The following is a 20706-nucleotide window of genomic DNA, read 5'->3' on the forward strand; positions in this document are numbered from 1 at the left end:
GAGACAGAGACGGAGACAAAGCTTCCCTTGTAGAAACCAACGAGTGGGACCGTGGAGTGTGCGGGCTCCACAGTTCGTTACAACTTAAGACCACACGTTTGGACGAGAATGCTGCTCTTGCAGGATCCGAGAATTATATACTTCAGTTACCAGGTAGTCATTTTTAAATTTTATGTTTTCTCACCTCACATTTAGAATTCTTCTCCCAGATAATACTCAAAGCCACGATCTTGGAAACAGCACGTGTTTCCATGGTTCCAGAGTGAGGATCTAGAAAAACAACTATATCACGAGGCAATAAAGTCCCCAAAGCTACCAAATGAAGCAGCAAACCAACAAGCCGAGGGAGATGGAGAAGTGGCCAAAGAGGACTGCAGGAGCAGCCTCCGCGTTGCTCACAGAGCTCCGTGGCTGCAGGCTCTCGTCCTTGGCGCCAACAATGGCCTGGTCTCGATAGCATCGCTCCTCCTGGGCGTGAGTGCCAGGAACAGTAACGAGCGCAGCATCATCCTCTTGGGCATCGCAGGCCTCATCACCGGCACGTGCAGCATGGCAGTGGGAGAGTTCGTGTCGGTGTCCTCACAGTGCGACACCAAGGTGGCCGAGATAGAGAGGGAGCGGCAGCAGCACGCTCCCGGCAGGAGATGGAGGAGCTGGCCCAGATATACGTGACGTGCGGACTGACGCCTGAGAGAGGTGGCAGCACAGCTCTCCGGCAAAGGCCAGGACGTGGTTAAAGTTGGTGCTGGTTGGCGGAATGCTGCCCTTAGTCTTCAACAAGCTCTTTAACTTTAAGAGCTTTTAAAAATGAATAGGAGTTTAAATAAATGTGGAATATTTATATTCTAAGATTCTATTATTGTACAAAAAATATAATGATGTCCTACTTAAAACAAATATAAACCCTGGGAAGTTATCCATTAACTTTCTTCTAAACTTTAGATTTTAGAAAAAAATCTGAAGCACTCATTCATAAGAATAAACAATCAAGAAATTAAAAGTAAAATATTTCTCAAACACATTTTGCCTCCAAAGTAGTGTAGGTGTATTGGATTGAGGGTTAAAAGATGTTATGGGTTTTCAAAATGAAATATGATAGAATACCTTTGTGTATATTATACATAATATTCACCATCTCCGTCTCATTAGCAATGGTAAAGGGATAATGAAAGAAATGATTTTGCTTGAGGTATAGACTAATGAGAGACTCACTAAAATATATATATAAAAAAAAGAGTGTTTATATCTGCTTGTTATATTGTGAGTGTATAAAAAATATGAAAATGAAATATAGAGATGTATATATTAATTAGTTCAAAACCCTTAGTTTATATATAGGACCGAGTGGTCTGGATTGAAACTAATTCGATACCTATAAAAATCCCACTATACTAATATTAGTATATAATATTGTAGTTGTACACTTGGACCTCACATCATCCTCTTCTTTTGAAAGGATGGAAAATAGTCAAAGTTCTATGATTAATGGGTTAGGATCTGGAGGAACATCAAAAGGAGGCATTAGTGGATCTATAGGTGGTGTTAGTTAATCCCTTTTTATGAAGTGTTTTAACTATTACAAATTAATCTATTAAATGTTATATTGAACTTCATAAACTTATGGTCCAACTTACTCCAACACTTAATATGGTCTTTTCTATTGAGTAAAGGGCCCCTTAGACAAACCATATACTATAAGATTATGAAAATTGTAATGCACATAACTTTTACCTTTTACCTTATAGTATTTTACCATAGGATAACCATGAAGTAGAACGGTAAGGGTAGCAAAGCAGAACTTGAGTTCAAGGTCTTGGGCCACTGAACAAAGAGACAGAGCCTAACTCCCGAGCATATAGCCAAAGAGTGACAGAATTGAGCATGGAATAAGTCATGAGCATTCAGTTTAAGGAGTAAAGGAGCAGGAGCATGGAGCAATGTTGGAATAATCTTAGAACTTCCAACTCCAATGCCAGGACTAATATGCAAAACAAAGTTAAATAGAGTTTAACATTATTTTAGCATACTAGTGGTTTAATGCAAGGATATAAGTATTTCACCAGTTAGCATGGTATGGAATTTGGACTTGGACTTAAATTGGATGCAAAACAAGGATAGGCATGCACGCATAAACTAAACTATACTCAGATTGGTCAGGTATACCCAATTTACCCACTATCCTTGGAACCCTTTACATTATTAATGCCAATACCTCCATTCAGGAAATGGAAGATGTTAATTTAAAAAACGTTAACACCGATATGTGTGGCCAACCTCATCATATGCCCAATAGCTGACATCATGGCCATGACCATGTCTTTGTTTTTTTCCTTAAACACGAGCAACAATAACATTAACCTTTATCAGAATAGGATCATCTTCTATAGAAAGTGGAGTTAAAGGATGTGTAACGAGAAATGGAAGAAGTGATATCTTATAACATTATGTTCGTTGAAAAGTATTATCAAGGATGGTTGGAGCAAATGCATATGCAAGTCAAACAAAATCTTAAGGTGGGCATAACATTCCCAACTTGATCCACTTCCACATAAAGCAAAAAGTTCTAAAAACAAATGCCAAATTGCATTATTGACTCAAATGGCCTTTAACAAAGATAATGCAATTATTAAAAGGCATTATCACAATTATCAATATATTTAAATACACGTTTGAAGACATCTAGGAGAATACTCTAATCCACATAAGTGGTTGTGCTTAAACCATTGTACCACTATAATGCTGTTCCTTAAAGACATGTGGAAACTCATATAAATGCTAAGCATCATCCCAAGAATGATAGGTAACAATCACTGTAAAGTGATTAAACTAATGGTATGCATTATTTTAGGATTCCCATAAAAAAACTCTGACTAAACATGAGAATTGGTAATAAGAGCAAGAGGAGTTATAACAGATTCTATAAATGTTACTATCAACCTCTTTTAACTCTGGAATAGTAGTTGATGTATGTAGCGCACGTGGTTTTGACCCTTTATCCTATGGTGATTTACCATAGGATAACACCACGAAGCGGAACCTAAACCCTCTTTGTGCCACGTGACGGATGCCACGTGTCACATGCCACGTGTCCATGCCACGTGTCCATAGGAACCCAAGGTTCAGGGCCTTGGGCCACTGAACGATAGAACGGTGCCAAACTCCCAAGCATGGAGCCAAGGAGTGTCGAAACCGAACCACGGAGCAACTCCCGAGCATAAAGCCCAAGGAGCGAAGGGACAGGAGCCCGGAGCGACTTGGAACAGTCCTGGAGCAACCAGCATCCCAATGCCAGGACCAGCCCGCAAAACGGAGCCAAATGGAGTTTGGCGCTATTTTGGCATACCGGTGGCCTAACGTGAGGATATGGGTTCTCCCCCAACTAGCATGGAATGGAACTTGGGCTTAGACCCAACCCGGACGCAGAACAAGGACAGGCCCCCAAGCGGGAGCTAAATTTTGCCTCAGGTTGGTTGGCCATGCCCAACCTACCCCCTATCCCTTTTATACATTTGGAACCCCCCATAGCCCCCCCCCCCCCCCCCCTTGAGGAACACACGCTTTGGGCTTTCACCCCAAGCCTCCCTTAGTATCAGGAGTTAGTCTTTGGGACAAGCTCGAAACTTATTAAATATGGAATGTCCCTAGATTGCGAATTTGGACACGGGACGAACACCATTGTGTTCAGGACGATCTCTACATTCCGTAGATATGCCAAATGAGCAAATCTGGACACTTTCCACAAATAGCATTTGGGACCGAAATGAGACTAACACAAAGGGCATGATAGCGAGGGTGTTTGGCAGACACGGTAAGCTATCATGTAGCGATATTGAGGGACCAATCTCAATACGCGAGGGTTCTTGTCAAGCCAGTGCAAGACAGAGCAAAAGAGAACTAACAAGCCGGGCCAAGTATGCTCAGCTAAATAGACACTTAGGAATTCCTTCCTTATGCTCATCCGGCCAAGTACAGATGCAAAGTCCAGTTTACTAACACTTGAACAAGAGGGGCTAATAAAGGGAACCAGCAATACCGACCTCCTGCCATCGTGGCAGTAAGGTAAGAGTGTCCGTAAGGACTAGTCGACAGGTAACTTTCGATACCCGAAGTCACATGCGCGACACTCTCCCCCCCTTGGGAAGATCGACGTCCTCGTCGATGCATACTCGAGTCTAGAATACCGCCAAGGAAACAACTCCAGAAAAAGTTCACGGTACTCACACTATGTGAGAAATGCACCAACTTAAATGAGTTAGGGGGCAACCTCTTTGTCTAACGCGGATGCGCTACCAGCTCACACATTCCGGCCGTCGCCGACAAGGAAATGACCAACGGAGTCAGCCACCCTTGCTGCTCTGGGAGTCACCCAGTGTACAAAAGTGTGATACACCCCTGCCCGCAGGGACATAGAGAGAGAAGCCGGAGGCCCCTAACCCTCCTGAGCAAAGAAACCAAACCCGTCGGTAAGGTTTAGATAGACTACTGTAAACAGGCAGTTAGAGTTGTTTACACGGTCACGCCCTTTGTCGCGAATGTGACTTCAGGTATCGAAAGTTACCTGTCGGCTAGTCCTTACGGACACTCTTACCTTACTGCCACGATGGCAGGAGGTCGGTATTGCTGGTTCCTTTTATCAGCCCCTCTTGTTCAAGTGTTAGTTTACTGGGCTTAGCACCTGTACTTAGCCAGATGGACATAAGGTAGGAACTCCTATGTGTTTCTAGCTGAGCATACTCGGCCTGGCTCTTAGTTCTCTTTTGCTCTGTCTTGCACTGGCTTGACAAGAACCCTCGCGTATTGAGATTGGTCCCTCAATATCGCCGGATGATAGCTTATCGTGTCTGCCAAACACCCTCGCTATCATGCCCTTTGTGTTAGTCTCATTTTGGTCCCAAATGCTATTTATGGAAAGTGTCCAGATTTGCTCATTTGGCATATCTACGGAATGTAGAGATCGTCCTGAACACAATGGTGTTCGTCCCGTGTCCAAATTCGCAATCTAGGGACATTCCATATTTAGTAAGTTTCGAGCTTGTCCTATAGACTAACTCCTAATACTAAGGGAGGCTTGGGGTGAAAGCCCAAAGCGTGTGTTCCTCAAGGGGGGGGGGCTGTGGGGGGTTCCAAATGTATAGTAGGGATAGTGGGTAGGTCGGGCATGGCCGACCAACCTGAGGCATAGTCTAGCTCCCGCTTGCGTGCCTGTCCTTGTTCTGCGTCTGGCTTGGGTCTAAGCCCAAGTTCCATTCCATGCTAGTTGGTGGAGTACCCATGTCCTCGCGTTAGGCCACCGGTATGCCGAAATAGCGCCAGACTCCGTTTGGCTCCGTTTTGTGTGCTGGTCCTGGCATTGGGATGCTGGTTACTCTAGGACTGTTCCAAGTCGCTCCGGGCCCCTGTCCCTTTGCTCCTTGGGCTTTACGCTTGGGAGTTGCTCCGTGGTTCGGTTCCGTCACTCCTTGGCTTCGTGCTTGGGAGTTTGGCACCGTTCCTTTGTTCAGTGGCCCAAGGCCCTGAACCTCGGGTTCCTGTGGACACGTGGCATGGACACGTGGCATGTGACACGTGGCATCTGTCACGTGGCACAAAGAGGGTTTAGGTTCCGCTTCGTGGTGTTATCCTATGGTAAAACACCATAGGATAAAGAGTCAAAACCACGTGCGCTACATTTGGTATCAGAGGATGAGTCTCAGCGAGTACTATTCAATGAGATTGGGCAACTAGTCTCGTTGCATACGCAGAGATGAAAACGATGATCCGAGTGGGTACACGTTATGGTGCAAAGACTTCGCATTGGTTCCTTGGGATAGGTTTTGGGTTACCTTGTTGTACCTTATGATGTGAGCTTGCGCTTGGGCTCATAGGATGGTTTGGAGATGTTCCATTTGCACGAGTTTGAGCTTGGGCTCATGAGTGAGGCGCATTAGCAACTTGAGGTTACACTTTGAGTTGGCAGGATTAATGTAAGCCTATCGATGGTTCCAGTGGTTCTGTAAGTTGTTCCATGTACCATGGGTGAAAGCAAACCTCCCTGGGTTTGCTATGAGTGGCAAATAGGCTGGTCCGTAGCTGTTTAGCACGGCACTAGTGGATCCTTCCTAGGTATGGTTATAAGTGGATCAATCAAGACTGTAGGGATTAGTCTATTGGTTCAAGTAATCATTGCCGTGCTCTCTCATAAGCTTTTCTTGGACTGGACTAAAAGCAGTGCGAAAGCAAGCTTGAGGTTTGGTCAAAAGATGAGACCGAAAAGAGAGTCATCGGGGACGGAGGATCAAATACGTAAATCATTTTCTCTTCTTGGAGAGATGATTTGCAACGAGGTGTTAACTCATTGCTTGTGTTCACATTATGCAATCAAGAGTCCCTACCTTGATGCATGTTGGAAATGATGGTCTTACAAGTGGTGAGTTATGGGATGGATAGTGGTGAAACACTAAACCATTTTGTCTAGGCTCGCTATTGGAAGACTTGGGTTGCAGTGCTCAATTCTTTTCCGGGGAACCTTGCTATTGTTCCTTGAGTAGCTTGGTGTTGGATTAGTTTTGAGATTGGTCGGATAGAGAGTGGCATGAGCTTGTCCGTGTTGTAAACAAAAGTTAGTGGTGTTGGGTGTCGTAAACCTCTATTGGTGGAGTGTGGCATTTATGTTGCATTTTGTCGAATCGAGTTGGCATTTGATATTCACATGAACGTTTGAAGTAATGACATAAGCCTTGCTCATTGCGTTACTCAATTGATGATCAAGTCATTGTGATTTATATCATATCCATGTGATAATGAGCAACGTGTTTACGAAGTTGCTTGATTAAATGATGATCAACCCCAAAGTGGTTGATGGAGAAGCTAGTCTACTTGCACGAAGTAGCATTGTAGAAACTTTGACTGGATTCTCAATGGCGGTCCATTATGCTAAGCTTAAGTTGGTACCTTGTTTCCTTGAGGGTTTGCCCATAAGGTGTTGGGAATGGGTTGTAGCATTCATTTGTTATAGCTCATCTGTTGATCCGTTAGCACTTGGAGTAGATTATTGGATGGAGAAGATGTGAGGTTGACGCATTGACATCGCTAGCACTTGTGTTAGTGGAAGTGGCATTGTTGATTCGAGTGATGAGGAATTTTCCTTAGAGCTTGATTTTCCATGTCATTTTTCTTGTTAGTGTTTTGGCTTCACATTGGATCTTGAAGGTGGTTGAAGAAGAGTGTTAGTGCAATGTGGATATCTGAAGATGTGGTCTTCGTGATCAAGCCTTGGATGTTCATTTTGCACTTTGCGGATGTCGGTGTTGGATGTCGGTTATATGGGCAAAGATGTTCGATGCTTAAGCATGTTGTTCGATCATGAGAATTTGTGTTGAGGTGAGCCTATGTGAAGTTGTTGGTAGGAGGAAGTTGGTTGAGTCTTGAAAGTTTGCAATCCTGGACTGAGAGTCATTCTTTCTCTAGGATGGGAAATTTTCCACAAATTTTCTTAGACTTTTCCAATGGCTGGTCTATTGATCATTTTGTCCGAAAACCATTCCGTTTTCGAAAGCCAGTACAAACTAGTGAAAGGGGGTTGGAGTTGACTTCGGTTGGCTTAGATCTTAGTAAGTAGTTTGTATGATGCGACCCGAAAGGGATGCTAACTTTTGAAGCTAAAGCAATTGAGTTGGATAGAGTCTGGAGTTGGTGTAGAAGAGTGGCCGTTGCACTTTTCTAAGAAAGGTGACCCTTGTGCCTTTCTTTTGTAGCGTTATGCTTGGTAGCAGGTTGCACTTTGCATTTCGTTAGACTCTATGAGAGTAGTGAGCTCTCACTGATCTTGATTTGGTCTTGGTGGCTTTGCGCTTTGGCTGAGGATGGTGATGTCCAACTTAGTTGTTTGCAAGTTGAAATGTTGGCACCCGTACTGTAGCTTTGTCTATGAGGAGGTTGTGTACCGAAATGATCCATCTCATGGTCTTCACTTTAGTTTCGACTGAGTGTTGATCATGCATAGCTAGCCTCTTCAAGGCATACTCAGAGCTAGTGGCTAAATGCATTAGTGAGCTTATCGCAGTTGAGTTGGATTCGAGTGGTCATTTAGTTTGTGCTTGTCCATGAACATTTATCTCAACCTGGGGTATCACGTTCATGTTGGACAAGTATATGACTCAATGGCATGAGTTTAGTGTTTGAGTCTTGTGAAGGCAAGTTGAGGGGTGATTGTTAGTTGCTTTGTGACTAGTGATTACTTGTAAACTTTGTCGAAAGACTATGACACTTGCTTCACTCGATGATGATTTAGTAGTGATGGGCTTGCTTTGCCGGATGGTGTTGCGGAGGATCGTGTCATTAAACTTACATGGGTTTTCCATGTTAGCATGTCGACTCTACCTCTGTTAATATCATTTGGTTGCGTTTAGTTCGTGGTGTTGGATTTCATGGAGTCTTGGATGTGGTGATTCACTCCTTGAGGAAGTGTTATCTGTGACTGAGTATTGTTGAGAGATTGGTCTCGGATACTGAGTAAAGTATCTTCGACCTTGGTTAGCTTGGTTGTTAGAGAGCTTTGAGTGGTGATACACTTGTGCTTTCTTTTAGCTTTGTTCTAGTGTTGATGGCATTGAAGCGATGCCTTTTCATTGACATTGTTGAAGTTGATATTCAAGTGAAATGAGATATCTCTCCATAGGATTGATATTGAGTGTCATTAGTCTCAATGAAGATAGTGTTGATGATTTGGCTATGGCTTTGTGTTATTGGCATTCGTACATTTGCTAGTTAGCAACTATGTTAGCATTCAAACAAGCTGAGTGGCAAGTTTGAGTTAGTTGTGTTCTAGACGAGATTATTTAGTAGGGGTTGAGCTTTGGCTTTTCCTTGAAAAGTGATTTAGTTGTGGATAACACTAACTTTACGAGATGAAGAGTTAGTGATTGATATTGGAATATTTGAATCCTTATTGGATTTGAGTTGGAATATATCGATCATTGATGATTCTTCTTGTGCTTGTTATGATGTGAGTTACGTCTTGCTATAGATGGATTCATGGAGGATCGTTTGATGATCACTTGTTGAGCATAGCTTTATTATGCTTAGCTTTTGGATTGATGCAGACATGCTCTTCATTAGCTTTGCATTATGAAGTTTAGCTTATAGATGTGTTGAGGAGGATATTGTGTGTTGTACCATGATTTTTTCTTTAGCATTGACGTTAGTCCATGCAAGACTCGTGATCATTATTAGGCAAGACTTGGCTATAGACTTCTTCGAACTTTTGGTTCTTTGAGTTTTATGCTCATTGTTCCATTTGTTAGAAGTTATTGGGGAATGCATTTTGGCTTGTTAGCTTCGATGAAGTTAGTATTTGCATCTGGCAATCATTGGTGATGATTAATTATCATCTAAGATAGTTGATTATCCTTGTCAAGGGTTTTGCTTGGTTGTTGTTGATATAGAATGATTCGCTGCTCCTTGAGATAGTGGATTCTTTCTTAGACGATGATTATGCATCTCTTTATTGATAGGATGATTGATGATCTTTTATGGTGGTTAGTTGTTCTCTTTGATGGCTTGTGGCTTTTCGCAATATCACATGTTCTTTGTGGTTTGCTCTGGATTGGTCTCTTGGGTTTGAGACATCAGTAGGATGTTGCTGACACTTACTTAAGCAACTTGAGTTCCTTAGTATTGTTGGCTAGGATCTATTTGGATTGGCTCGTATGATAGTTGACATGACCGAGTGTTTGTTGGCCATACAACATTCATTCTATTTTGTTGATTATTGCTCGAGTTTGTTCTGATAGATTGGAATGTTATTTCCTCCGGGTGATACATTCGCGAGCATTTTGCTTGCTTGTCGATGATACTTGGTGTTCTCTGAGTTATCTCTCGTAAGTTGTTAGCTTACTGTCTACTATCTTTGGTAGTTAAGTTTCATCATTGAGTTTCCTTGATGATATACTTGCTATTGAATTTTGTTGGATGGTCATTCCTATGTTTTCCAATGATAGTGGTCTTGGTGGTTCCTATACTATAATACTAGTTTATCGGATGATAACTTACTTGGAATACTTTTGTGTTCTAATTTAAGATATCTTCACTGATAATTAAGACTCTAAGATATCATTGTCTATGACTTTGATATTGTCCATCTATTGATCTTTGAGTTTGGGCCAGTAATAGGCAGACTGGCTTCGGCACTTCGTGTGCATGTTGAAATCTCTAGTCATGGGGTAGCTACTGTCGACTGGTCACATAACCCGCCTCTCTGTCGATGTTCCTTATTCCGTTAAAAGGGCGTGACCGTGTAAACAACTCTAACTGCCTGTTTACAGTAGTCTATCTAAACCTTACCGACGGGTTTGGTTTCTTTGCTTAGGAGGGTTGGGGCCTCTGGCTTCTCTCTCTATGTTCCTGCGGGCAGGGGCATATCACACTTTTGTAAGCTGGGTGACTCCCAGAGCAGCAAGGGTGGCTGACTCCGTTGGTCATTTCCTTGTCGGCGACGGCCGGAAGGTGTCTGAGCTGGTAGCGCATCCGCGTTAGACAAAGAGGTTACCCCTAACTCATTTAAGTTGGTGCATTTCTCACATAGTGTGAGTACCGTGAACTTTTTCTGGAGTTGTTTCCTTGGCGGTATTCTAGACTCGAGTATGCATCGACGAGGACGTCGATCTTCCCAAGGGGGGGAGAGTGTCGCGAATGTGACTTCAGGTATCGAAAGTTACCTGTCGGCTAGTCCTTACGGACACTCTTACCTTACTGCCACGATGGCAGGAGGTCGGTATTGCTGGTTCCTTTTATCAGCCCCTCTTGTTCAAGTGTTAGTTTACTGGGCTTAGCACCTGTACTTAGCCAGATGGACATAAGGTAGGAACTCCTATGTGTTTCTAGCTGAGCATACTCGGCCTGGCTCTTAGTTCTCTTTTGCTCTGTCTTGCACTGGCTTGACAAGAACCCTCGCGTATTGAGATTGGTCCCTCAATATCGCCGGATGATAGCTTATCGTGTCTGCCAAACACCCTCGCTATCATGCCCTTTGTGTTAGTCTCATTTTGGTCCCAAATGCTATTTATGGAAAGTGTCCAGATTTGCTCATTTGGCATATCTACGGAATGTAGAGATCGTCCTGAACACAATGGTGTTCGTCCCGTGTCCAAATTCGCAATCTAGGGACATTCCATATTTAGTAAGTTTCGAGCTTGTCCTATAGACTAACTCCTAATACTAAGGGAGGCTTGGGGTGAAAGCCCAAAGCGTGTGTTCCTCAAGGGGGGGGGGCTGTGGGGGGTTCCAAATGTATAGTAGGGATAGTGGGTAGGTCGGGCATGGCCGACCAACCTGAGGCATAGTCTAGCTCCCGCTTGCGTGCCTGTCCTTGTTCTGCGTCTGGCTTGGGTCTAAGCCCAAGTTCCATTCCATGCTAGTTGGTGGAGTACCCATGTCCTCGCGTTAGGCCACCGGTATGCCGAAATAGCGCCAGACTCCGTTTGGCTCCGTTTTGTGTGCTGGTCCTGGCATTGGGATGCTGGTTACTCTAGGACTGTTCCAAGTCGCTCCGGGCCCCTGTCCCTTTGCTCCTTGGGCTTTACGCTTGGGAGTTGCTCCGTGGTTCGGTTCCGTCACTCCTTGGCTTCGTGCTTGGGAGTTTGGCACCGTTCCTTTGTTCAGTGGCCCAAGGCCCTGAACCTCGGGTTCCTGTGGACACGTGGCATGGACACGTGGCATGTGACACGTGGCATCTGTCACGTGGCACAAAGAGGGTTTAGGTTCCGCTTCGTGGTGTTATCCTATGGTAAAACACCATAGGATAAAGAGTCAAAACCACGTGCGCTACACCCTTTTAACAGAACAAGGAACATCGACAAAGAGGCGGGTTGTGTGACCAGTCGACAGTAGCTACCCCATGACTAGAGATTTCAACATGCACACGAAGTGCCGAAGCCAGTCTGCCTATTACTGGCCCAAACTCAAAGATCAATAGATGGACAATATCAAAGTCATAGACAATGATATCTTAGAAGCTTAATTATCAGTGAATATATCTTAGATTAGAACACAAAAGTATTCCAAGCCAGTTATCATCCGATAAACTAGGATTACAGTATAGGAACCACCAAGATCATCATAATTGGGAAACATAGGAATCACCATCTAACAAAACTCAATAGCAAGCGTATCATCGAGAAAACTCAATGACAAAACTTAACTACTGAAGATGGCAGATAGTATGCCGAACAACTTACCAAAGATAACTCAAAGAACACAAATTATCATCAACTGGCAAGCAAAATGCTTGCGAATGTATCACCTGGAGGAAATAACATTCCAATCTATCAGAACAAACTCAAGCAACAATCAACAGAAGAGAATGAATGCGGTAAGATTAATAAACACTCACTCCTGCCAACTATCACAAAAGTCAATCTGAATAGATCCCAGCCAACAATACCAAGGAACTCAAGTTGCCTAAGCAAGTGTCAGCAATATCCTACTGATGTCTCAAACCCAAGAGACCAATCCAGAGCAAACCACAAAGAACATGCGGTATTGCGAAAAGCCAAAAGCTATCAAAGAGAACAACTAACCATCATGAAAGATCATCAATCATCCCATCAATAAAGAAATGCATAATCATTGTCAAAGAAAGAATCCACCATCCCGCAGAATGGCAAACCATTCTATATCAACAATAACTAAGCAACACCCTTGACAAGGATAATCAACTATCTTAGATGATAGTCAATCATCGCCAATGATTGCTAAACGCAAATACTAACATCAATATCGAAGCTAACAAGCCAAAATGTTTTCCCCAACAACTTCTAACAAATGGAACAATGAGCATAAAACTCAAAGAACCAAAAGCTCGAAGAAGTCTATAGCTAAGTCTTGCTTAACAATGATCACAAGTCTTGCATGAACTAACTTCAATGCTAAAGAAGAAATCATAGTACAACCCACAACATCCTCTTCAACACATCCATAAGCTAAACTTCATAATGCCAAAGCTAATGAAGAGCATGTCTGCATCAATCCAAAAGCTAAGCATAACGAAGCTATACTCAACAAGTGATCACCAAACGATCCTCCATGAATCCATCTATAGCAAGACGTAACTCACTTCATAACAAGCATAAGAAGAATCATCAGTGATCGATATATCCCAACTGAAATCCAGCAAGGATTCAATCACTAACTCTTCCCTCTTATAAAGCTAGCATAGTCCATGACTAAATCACTTTTCAAGGAAAAGCCAAAGCTTAACCTCTACTAAATAATCTCGTCTAGAACATAATTAACTCAAACTTGCCACTCAGTTCATTTGAACGTCAACATAGTTGCTAACTAGCAAATGCGCGAATGCTAATAACACAAAGCTATAACCAAATCATCAACACTATCTTCATCGAGAACAATGAAACTCAATATCAATCCTAAGGATAGATATATCATCTCACCTGAATCTCAACATCAATATTATCAATGACAAAGCATCACCTCAATGCCATCAACACCATAATAAAGCTAGAAGAAAGCAAGAGTGAATCACCACTCAAAACTCTCTTGCAACCAAGCTAACCAAAGTCGAAGATACTTTACTCAGTATCCTAGACTAATCCTTCAACAATACTCAGTTACAGATAACACTTCCTCAAGGAGTGAATCACCACATCCAAGACTCCATGAAATCCAACACTATGAACTAAATGCAACCAAATGGTATAAACAAAGGTAGAGTCAACATACCAACATGGAAAACCATATAAGTCTAATGACACGATCCTCTGCAACACCATCCGATAAAGCAAGCCCATCACTGCTGAATCATCATCAAGTGAAGCAAGTGTAACAGTCTTCGACAAAATCTACAAGTAATCACTAGTCGCAAAGCAACTAACAATCACTCTTTCAACTTGCCTTCACAAGACCCAAACACTAAACTCATGCCATCGAGTCATATACTTGTCCAACATGAACGTAATACCTCATGGACGAGATAAAGGTTCATAGACAAGCACAAACTAAATAACCACTCGAACCCAACTCAACCGCGATAAACTCACCAATGCATTTAACCACTAGCTCTGAGCATGCCTTGAAGAGGCTAGCTATACATGATCAACACTAAGTCGAAACTCAAGTGAAGACCATGAGATGAACTCATGTCAGTACACAACCTCCTCACAGACAAAGCTATAGTATGGGTACTAACATCTCAAACTCAAACAACTAAGTTGAACATCACTATCCTCAGCCAAGGCGCAGGGCCACCAAGACCAAGTCAAGATTAGTAAGAGCTCACTACTCTCATAGAGTCTAATAGAATGCAAGGAGCAACTTGCCACAAGCATAACGCTGTAAAAGAAAGGCACAAGGGTCACCTTTCTAGAAAAGTGCAATGGCCACTTTTCTACATCAACTCCAGACTCTATCCAACTCAATTGCTCTAGCTTCGAAAATCAGCATCCCTTTCGGGTCGCATCATACAAACTACCTACCAAGGTCTAAGCCAACCGAAGTCAACTCCAACCCCTTCACTAGTTTGTACTGGCTTACGAAAACAGAATGGTTTTTGGCAAAGTGATAATAGATTAGCTATTGGAAAAATCTAAGAAAATTTGTGGAAAATTTTCCATCCTAGAGAAAGAATGGCTCTCAGTCCAGGAATGCAAACTTTCAAGACTCAACCAACTTCCTCCTACTAACAACTTCACATAGGTTCACCTCAACATACATTCTCATGACCCATAGTATGCTTAAGCCTTGAACATCTCTTTTTGCCCATACTTCCGACATCCAACACCGACATCCGCAAAATGCAAAGTGAACATCCAAGGCTTGATCACGAAGACCACATCTTCGGATATCTACATTGCACTAACACTCTTCTTCAACCACCTTCAAGATCCAATGTGAAGCTAAAACACTAACAAGAAAAATGACATAGAAAATCAAGGTCTAAGGAAAATTCCTCATCACTCGAACAACAATGCCACTTCCACTAACATAAGTGCTAGTGATGTAAATGCCTCAACTACACACCTTTTCCATCCAACAATCTACTCCAAGTGTTAACGGATAAACCAACAAGCTATAGCAAGTGAATGCTATAACCCTTTCCAACACATTATGGGCAAACCCTCAAGGAAACAAGGTACCAACTCAAACTTAGCATAATGGTCCACCATTGAGAATCTAGTCAAAGCTACTACAATGCTACTACGTGCAAGTAGATTAGCTTCTCCATCAACCACTTTGGGGTTGATCATCGTTAACCAAGCAACTTCGTAAACACATTGTTCATTATCACATGGATATGATATAAGTATCACAATGACTTGATCATCAATCAAGCAACAATATGAGCAATGCCAATGTCATTACTTCAAAGGTTTATGTGAGCATCAAGTGCCAACTCAATTCGACAAAATGCAACATAAATGCCACACTCCACCGATAGAGTTTTATAACACCCAACACCACTAACTTTTTGTTCACAACATGGACAAACTCATGCCACTCTCTTTCTGACCAAACTCAACACTAATCCAATACCAAGCTACTCAAGGAGCAATAGCAAGGTTCCCCGGAAAAGAATTGAGCATTGCAACCCAAGTCTTCCGATAGCAAGTCTAGACAAAATGGTTTAGCGTTTCACCGCTATCCATCCCATGACTCACCATTTGTAAGACCATCATTTCCAACATGCATCAAGATAGGGACTCTTGATTGCATAATGTGAACACGAGCAATGAGTCACACCTCGTTGCAAATCATTTCTCCAAGAGAAGATGATTTACGTGTTTGATCCTTCGTCCCCGATGACTCTCTTTTCGTTCTCAATTTTGACTAAACCTCAAGCTTGCTTTCGCACTACCTTCAGTTCAATCCAAGAAAAGTTTATGAGAGAGCACGGCAATGATTACTTGAACCAATAGACTAATCCCTACAGTCTTTACTGATCCACTTGTAACCATGCCTAGGAAGGATCCACTAGTGCTATGCTAAACAGCTACAGACCAACCTATTTGCCACTCATAGCAAACTTAGGGAAGGTTTACTTTCACCCACGGTACATGGAACAACTCATGGAACCACTGATAGGCTAACATTAATCCTGCCAACTCAAAGTGTAACCTCAAGTTGCTAATGCGCCTCACTCACGAGCCCAAGCTCAAACTCGTGCTAACGGAGCATCTCAAATCCATCCTATGAGCCCAAGAGCAAGCTCACATTGTTAGGTACAAAAGGTAACCAAAACCATACCCAAGGAACAAATGTGAACCCTTTGCACCAAACGTGTACCCACTCGGATCATCGTTTTCATCTCTGCGTATGCAACGAGACTAGTTGCCCAATCTCATTGTATAGTACTCGCTGAGACTCACCCTCTAATACCAAATGTAGCGCACGTGGTTTTGACCCTTTATCCTATGGTGATTTACCATAGGATAACACCACGAAGCGGAACCTAAACCCTCTTTGTGCCACGTGACGGATGCCACGTGTCACATGCCACGTGTCCATGCCACGTGTCCATAGGAACCCGAGGTTCAGGGCCTTGGGCCACTGAACGATAGAACGGTGCCAAACTCCCAAGCATGGAGCCAAGGAGTGTCGGAACCGAACCATGGAGCAACTCCCGAGCATAAAGCCCAAGGAGTGAAGGGACAGGAGCCCGGAGCGACTTGGAATAGTCCTGGAGCAACCAGCATCCCAATGCCAGGACCAGCACGCAAAACGGAGCCAAATGGAGTCTGGCGCTATTTCGGCATACCGGTGGCCTAACGTGAGGATATGGGTACTCCACCAACTAGCATGGAATGGAACTTGGGCTTAGACCCAAGCCGGACGCAGAACAAGGATAGGCACGCAAGCGGGAGCTAGACTATGCCTCAGGTTGGTCAGCCATGCCCAACCTACCCACTATCCCTACTATACATTTAGAACCCCCCATAGCCCCCCCCCCCCTTGAGGAACACACGCTTTGGGCTTTCACCCCAAGCCTCCCTTAGTATCAGGAGTTAGTCTCTGGGACAAGTTCGAAACTTACTAAATATGGAATGTCCCTAGATTGCGAATTTGGACACGGGACAAACACCATTGTGTTCAGGACGATCTCTACATTCCGTAGATATGCCAAATGAGCAAATCTGGACACTTTCCACAAATAGCATTTGGGACCGAAATGAGACTAACACAAAGGGCATGATAGCGAGGGTGTTTGGCAGACACGGTAAGCTATCATGTAGCGATATTGAGGGACCAATCTCAATACGCGAGGGTTCTTGTCAAGCCAGTGCAAAACAGAGCAAAAGAGAACTAACAAGCCGGGCCAAGTATGCTCAGCTAAATAGACACTTAGGAATTCCTTCCTTATGCTCATCCGGCCAAGTACAGATACAAAGTCCAGTTTACTAACACTTGAACAAGAGGGGCTAATAAAGGGAACCAGCAATACCGACCTCCTGCCATCGTGGCAGTAAGGTAAGAGTGTCCGTAAGGACTAGTTGACAGGTAACTTTCGATACCCGAAGTCACATGCGCGACAATGTAGTTGCTTGATGCTATGCAATTGTAGTTAAACAATTAAACTTAGGAGGCTACTACTCTATATAAAAATGAACGAAAAGGAAAAAAAAAGAAAAAATTGAAAAATTTATAAGGAAAGTGAAATCTAGACAATGCAAAAGCTTCATCTAAACCAAAATCCAAAATATAACCATTCATCAGGGACAATTAAAAATGCTTCTCACCTACACTAATGTGAGTGTATAGAATATTGAAATAAGCCTAAAAACCCTAGTTATATACAAAAGTTGATATTAATTTGACAGCTGTCAAAATCCCACTACACTAATATTAGTATATGGCATCATAGCTGTATACTTCAATATCATAATATTAATTGTTTTATTTCCAAGTAATATATATATATATATATATATATATATATATATATATATATATATATAAAATTTAAATCAATCTATCTTATATATTTAAATCTTATTATGGCCCAGGATGAATAATTTGCTACATATTGTATGCAACAACACTTGATAATAGTATTGTTATATATATTTAATATTATTTAGTAATTTAATCTAGTGTATAATTATAATTATTGCATAAGAATAAACTAATATACTAGGAAGTGTTTAAGAAAGTCTAAAAATTATAACTGTTAAATAGTATAATTCAAGAATATCCAAGCATATTCTAAGAGTCTAAACACATCTAAAATGTGATTTTTTTTCTTATAAAAGGTTTGGCTCTTATAAAATTCTAAGTGTTGACAATAAAAATTATTCTATTTCTTTAGGTCGATTCTTGAAAAATATAGAATATTAACATATTGATTGAATGCTATGTTTATTTTTTATCTTTCACAAATGAATATAAATGTTTTTCTCATTAATAATTTTACTCAAGCAAACCTGTAAGTAGAAGTTGCAATGCATAACAAACACAGCAATACTATTTTTCTTTCTTTGGGGAGTTTGCTCATTTTTCTTGATTTTTAGTAATAAAATAAGCCACAGTGATGGCTATTACTGAGTGATTATTAGATATTTACAATATGAGGACATTCTACATTTATTCATTTAGATTAATTTTGTGTGCTACTTTTTTTCTCTTACCGATAATTAAGAACATTACAATTGGGATAAGCAAGCCGTTCCAAAGAGACGGTAGCTGGGAAGCTTAAACTTCCTTTCCTGGAAGACGTTCTGTGGCACAATCACTTCCTCCACAAGCCTGCATGGTCGCAAAGCAAAAGCAATTGAGAATACATGAAAGCTTCCAGGGACATACCTGGAACTTTGATATGAAGAATGGTGATGATTGTCATCTACAATAGTTGCCTTGAGTCGTTTGCTCGTGGCTGCAGCAGAAAAGGAAAAGAAATTAGTAGAGGTAAAAGAAAAAAAACCAAAATACTTGTGTCCAGCTCGGCCTCGTCACGGTCCTCAATTGGCACTGTCGAGGTTGTCCCTTCGAGCACAGTGGCCCCCTTGGGAAGGCGAATGGTGAGAATCTCATCCTGCAGATTAGCTATTAAACCGTCGACGTTGGTGTAAGGAGGAACGGCAAGCTTCTCGGGGCAGTAAACGTCCATCTCCGTGGAAACAAGCACACCCCGTCCATGTTTTTCAACATGCACTTGATCCAGCGACGAGAGACCTGTACAGTAGTACGCAAGAGAAAAAAAAAAACATGAGATAACGTTGTCTGCAGTTGACTTACCCGGCACTTGCACATCGACAGTGTAGAACTGCTGGTTCTCGAAGGACGACCACAATAGCTTGCGCTTGTCATATCCTGCATGCCACAGAGAAAAAGAAATAAAAAAACTCCAGGCAGGATCAAAGCCATACCTTTATCAATGTGCTTGAGGCAGTTTAGCAGCAGCTGGTAAGCATGTTTCTTCTCAAAGTTGTAGAGAGCAACTAGACCGCCATGATCAGGGAACTGCGGGAGCCCCCCGGCATCAGCCACCTCCTGCGCTAACTTGAGGCTCCTGACACACATCGTCAAGGGAGCGTCGGGGAAGAATTCAGTGCATGGAACGACCGGTGTAGCATGTGATATAGAGCGCTGATGGACCAGAGCGGTGAGGTTTGTGGACTGCAGACGAAAGAACCTGGTCCAGGATTCAGCGCCAAACACTCTCGCCTGCTCCTGCAACTCGTGCACTTCAAGACTCCGGCAAAAGTCGTGCACGAGGCGAGTTTCTTCCCGTCCACGCAAGTCGCGAATTGCATTCCCGATCGCGGCTCCCACCCCTGCAAAGCCGGGAAGGGAGAGACGGCCGCCACGATGGCCGGCGGGCAAACCGCCCCATCGACCGCAAACCACCCGGACACGACCGGCGGGCGCAAGTCGCCCTCAGCCCCCGGCCGCCCGGCCTCGGGCTCCACGTAAGCGAGCGGGGGGTTTGGGATTCTCCCAGACGCCGTCCACGAGCTTGATTATGTGTGTATATGGGACGGGATGTCGTCAAACCCGAGTGGTTTTCCAGTGGATGGGGGGATTTCGCTCACAATTTCGGTGTACTTGAGCGTGTAGTCCAGGAGATGCGCCTCGAGGCCGCAGGTGGTAACATCAGAGTTGCCCAGCACCTTAAAGGCTTGGCCGAGGACACGGTTGTCTAAGCGGAGCATCACCACCCATAGAAACTCTCTAAACTCTTTGTAGGCTTCTGGGTCGGTGGTTTGCTCACCTGAAAGAGCTATTAGCTGCGCTTGCTGTGAGGATGCCGCTCCTACTCCTAGTCGCGCCTATCAGCCGCATCAACATTTTGCGTTCCTTGCTGGGTTTTGGGTTTTAGTATAGGCGCGAGCGATGGCATCCAGCTCCAGCACGCAATTCGACTTGCGCCTCGTTGCTATCCCGGGCTAAGAACGAGGTATGGGCATAATCTGGAGGATGAATGGTTCGTGGTTTACTTGCTCTACGAGACGTGTATGTCATGGGTGGGCGATGATGGGGGGATTTTGCTCATAGAGCGATACCAAGATGGTTGAAACCAGAGAACAGCCGAAACGGAGTGTGTCCGCTGCCCACCTCTCCACCTGGCGGTGGAGTCTTTTTACTCTCGCGAGGAGAGTGGGGCCTGCGGTTTCGAGATGATGTATTGGGAACGCTCCAATTTACAGGATGAGCAGGCGGTGGGAAAGACATTTCGAAAGGGCCTGGAGGCTGGAGGCAATCTCTTAAAGAACACCGCCC

General features: G+C 43.2%; 2 protein-coding genes across 2 annotated transcripts; one reads left to right on the forward strand and one right to left on the reverse strand.

Moving 5' to 3' along the window:
• The first annotated feature begins 108 nt into the window (after window positions 1-108).
• On the forward strand, window positions 109-672 carry LOC9663408 (vacuolar iron transporter homolog 1). The gene is made up of 2 exons (XM_024667199.1): window positions 109-153; window positions 262-672. The coding sequence occupies exons 1-2, from the start codon at window positions 109-111 to the stop codon at window positions 670-672; spliced, it is 456 nt and encodes a 151-aa protein (XP_024522967.1).
• Window positions 673-18715: 18043 nt separating this feature from the next.
• On the reverse strand, window positions 18716-19506 carry LOC9663397. The gene is made up of 4 exons (XM_024667200.1): window positions 19353-19506; window positions 19222-19296; window positions 18916-19158; window positions 18716-18732 (listed from the first exon to the last, which is right to left on the reverse strand). The coding sequence occupies exons 1-4, from the start codon at window positions 19504-19506 to the stop codon at window positions 18716-18718; spliced, it is 489 nt and encodes a 162-aa protein (XP_024522968.1).
• Window positions 19507-20706: the final 1200 nt, after the last annotated feature.

This window comes from Selaginella moellendorffii, unplaced genomic scaffold (assembly GCF_000143415.4).
Source record: "Selaginella moellendorffii unplaced genomic scaffold, v1.0 SELMOscaffold_163, whole genome shotgun sequence".
Lineage (NCBI taxonomy): Eukaryota > Viridiplantae > Streptophyta > Lycopodiopsida > Selaginellales > Selaginellaceae > Selaginella > Selaginella moellendorffii.

Bases quoted from the DNA above. Each gene is read 5' to 3' on its own strand.
- LOC9663397 (XM_024667200.1), bottom strand. From the start codon at position 19,506: ATGTGTGTCAGGAGCCTCAAGTTAGCGCAGGAGGTGGCTGATGCCGGG. The intron at 19,297-19,352 runs GTATGGCTTTGA...TGTGGCATGCAG, and splicing joins CCTCAAGCACATTGATAAAG to GATATGACAAGCGCAAGCTA. The intron at 19,159-19,221 runs GTAAGTCAACTG...ACTACTGTACAG, and splicing joins TGTCGATGTGCAAGTGCCGG to GTCTCTCGTCGCTGGATCAA.
- LOC9663408 (XM_024667199.1), top strand. From the start codon at position 109: ATGCTGCTCTTGCAGGATCCGAGAATTATATACTTCAGTTACCAG. The intron at 154-261 runs GTAGTCATTTTT...CCATGGTTCCAG, and splicing joins TTATATACTTCAGTTACCAG to AGTGAGGATCTAGAAAAACA.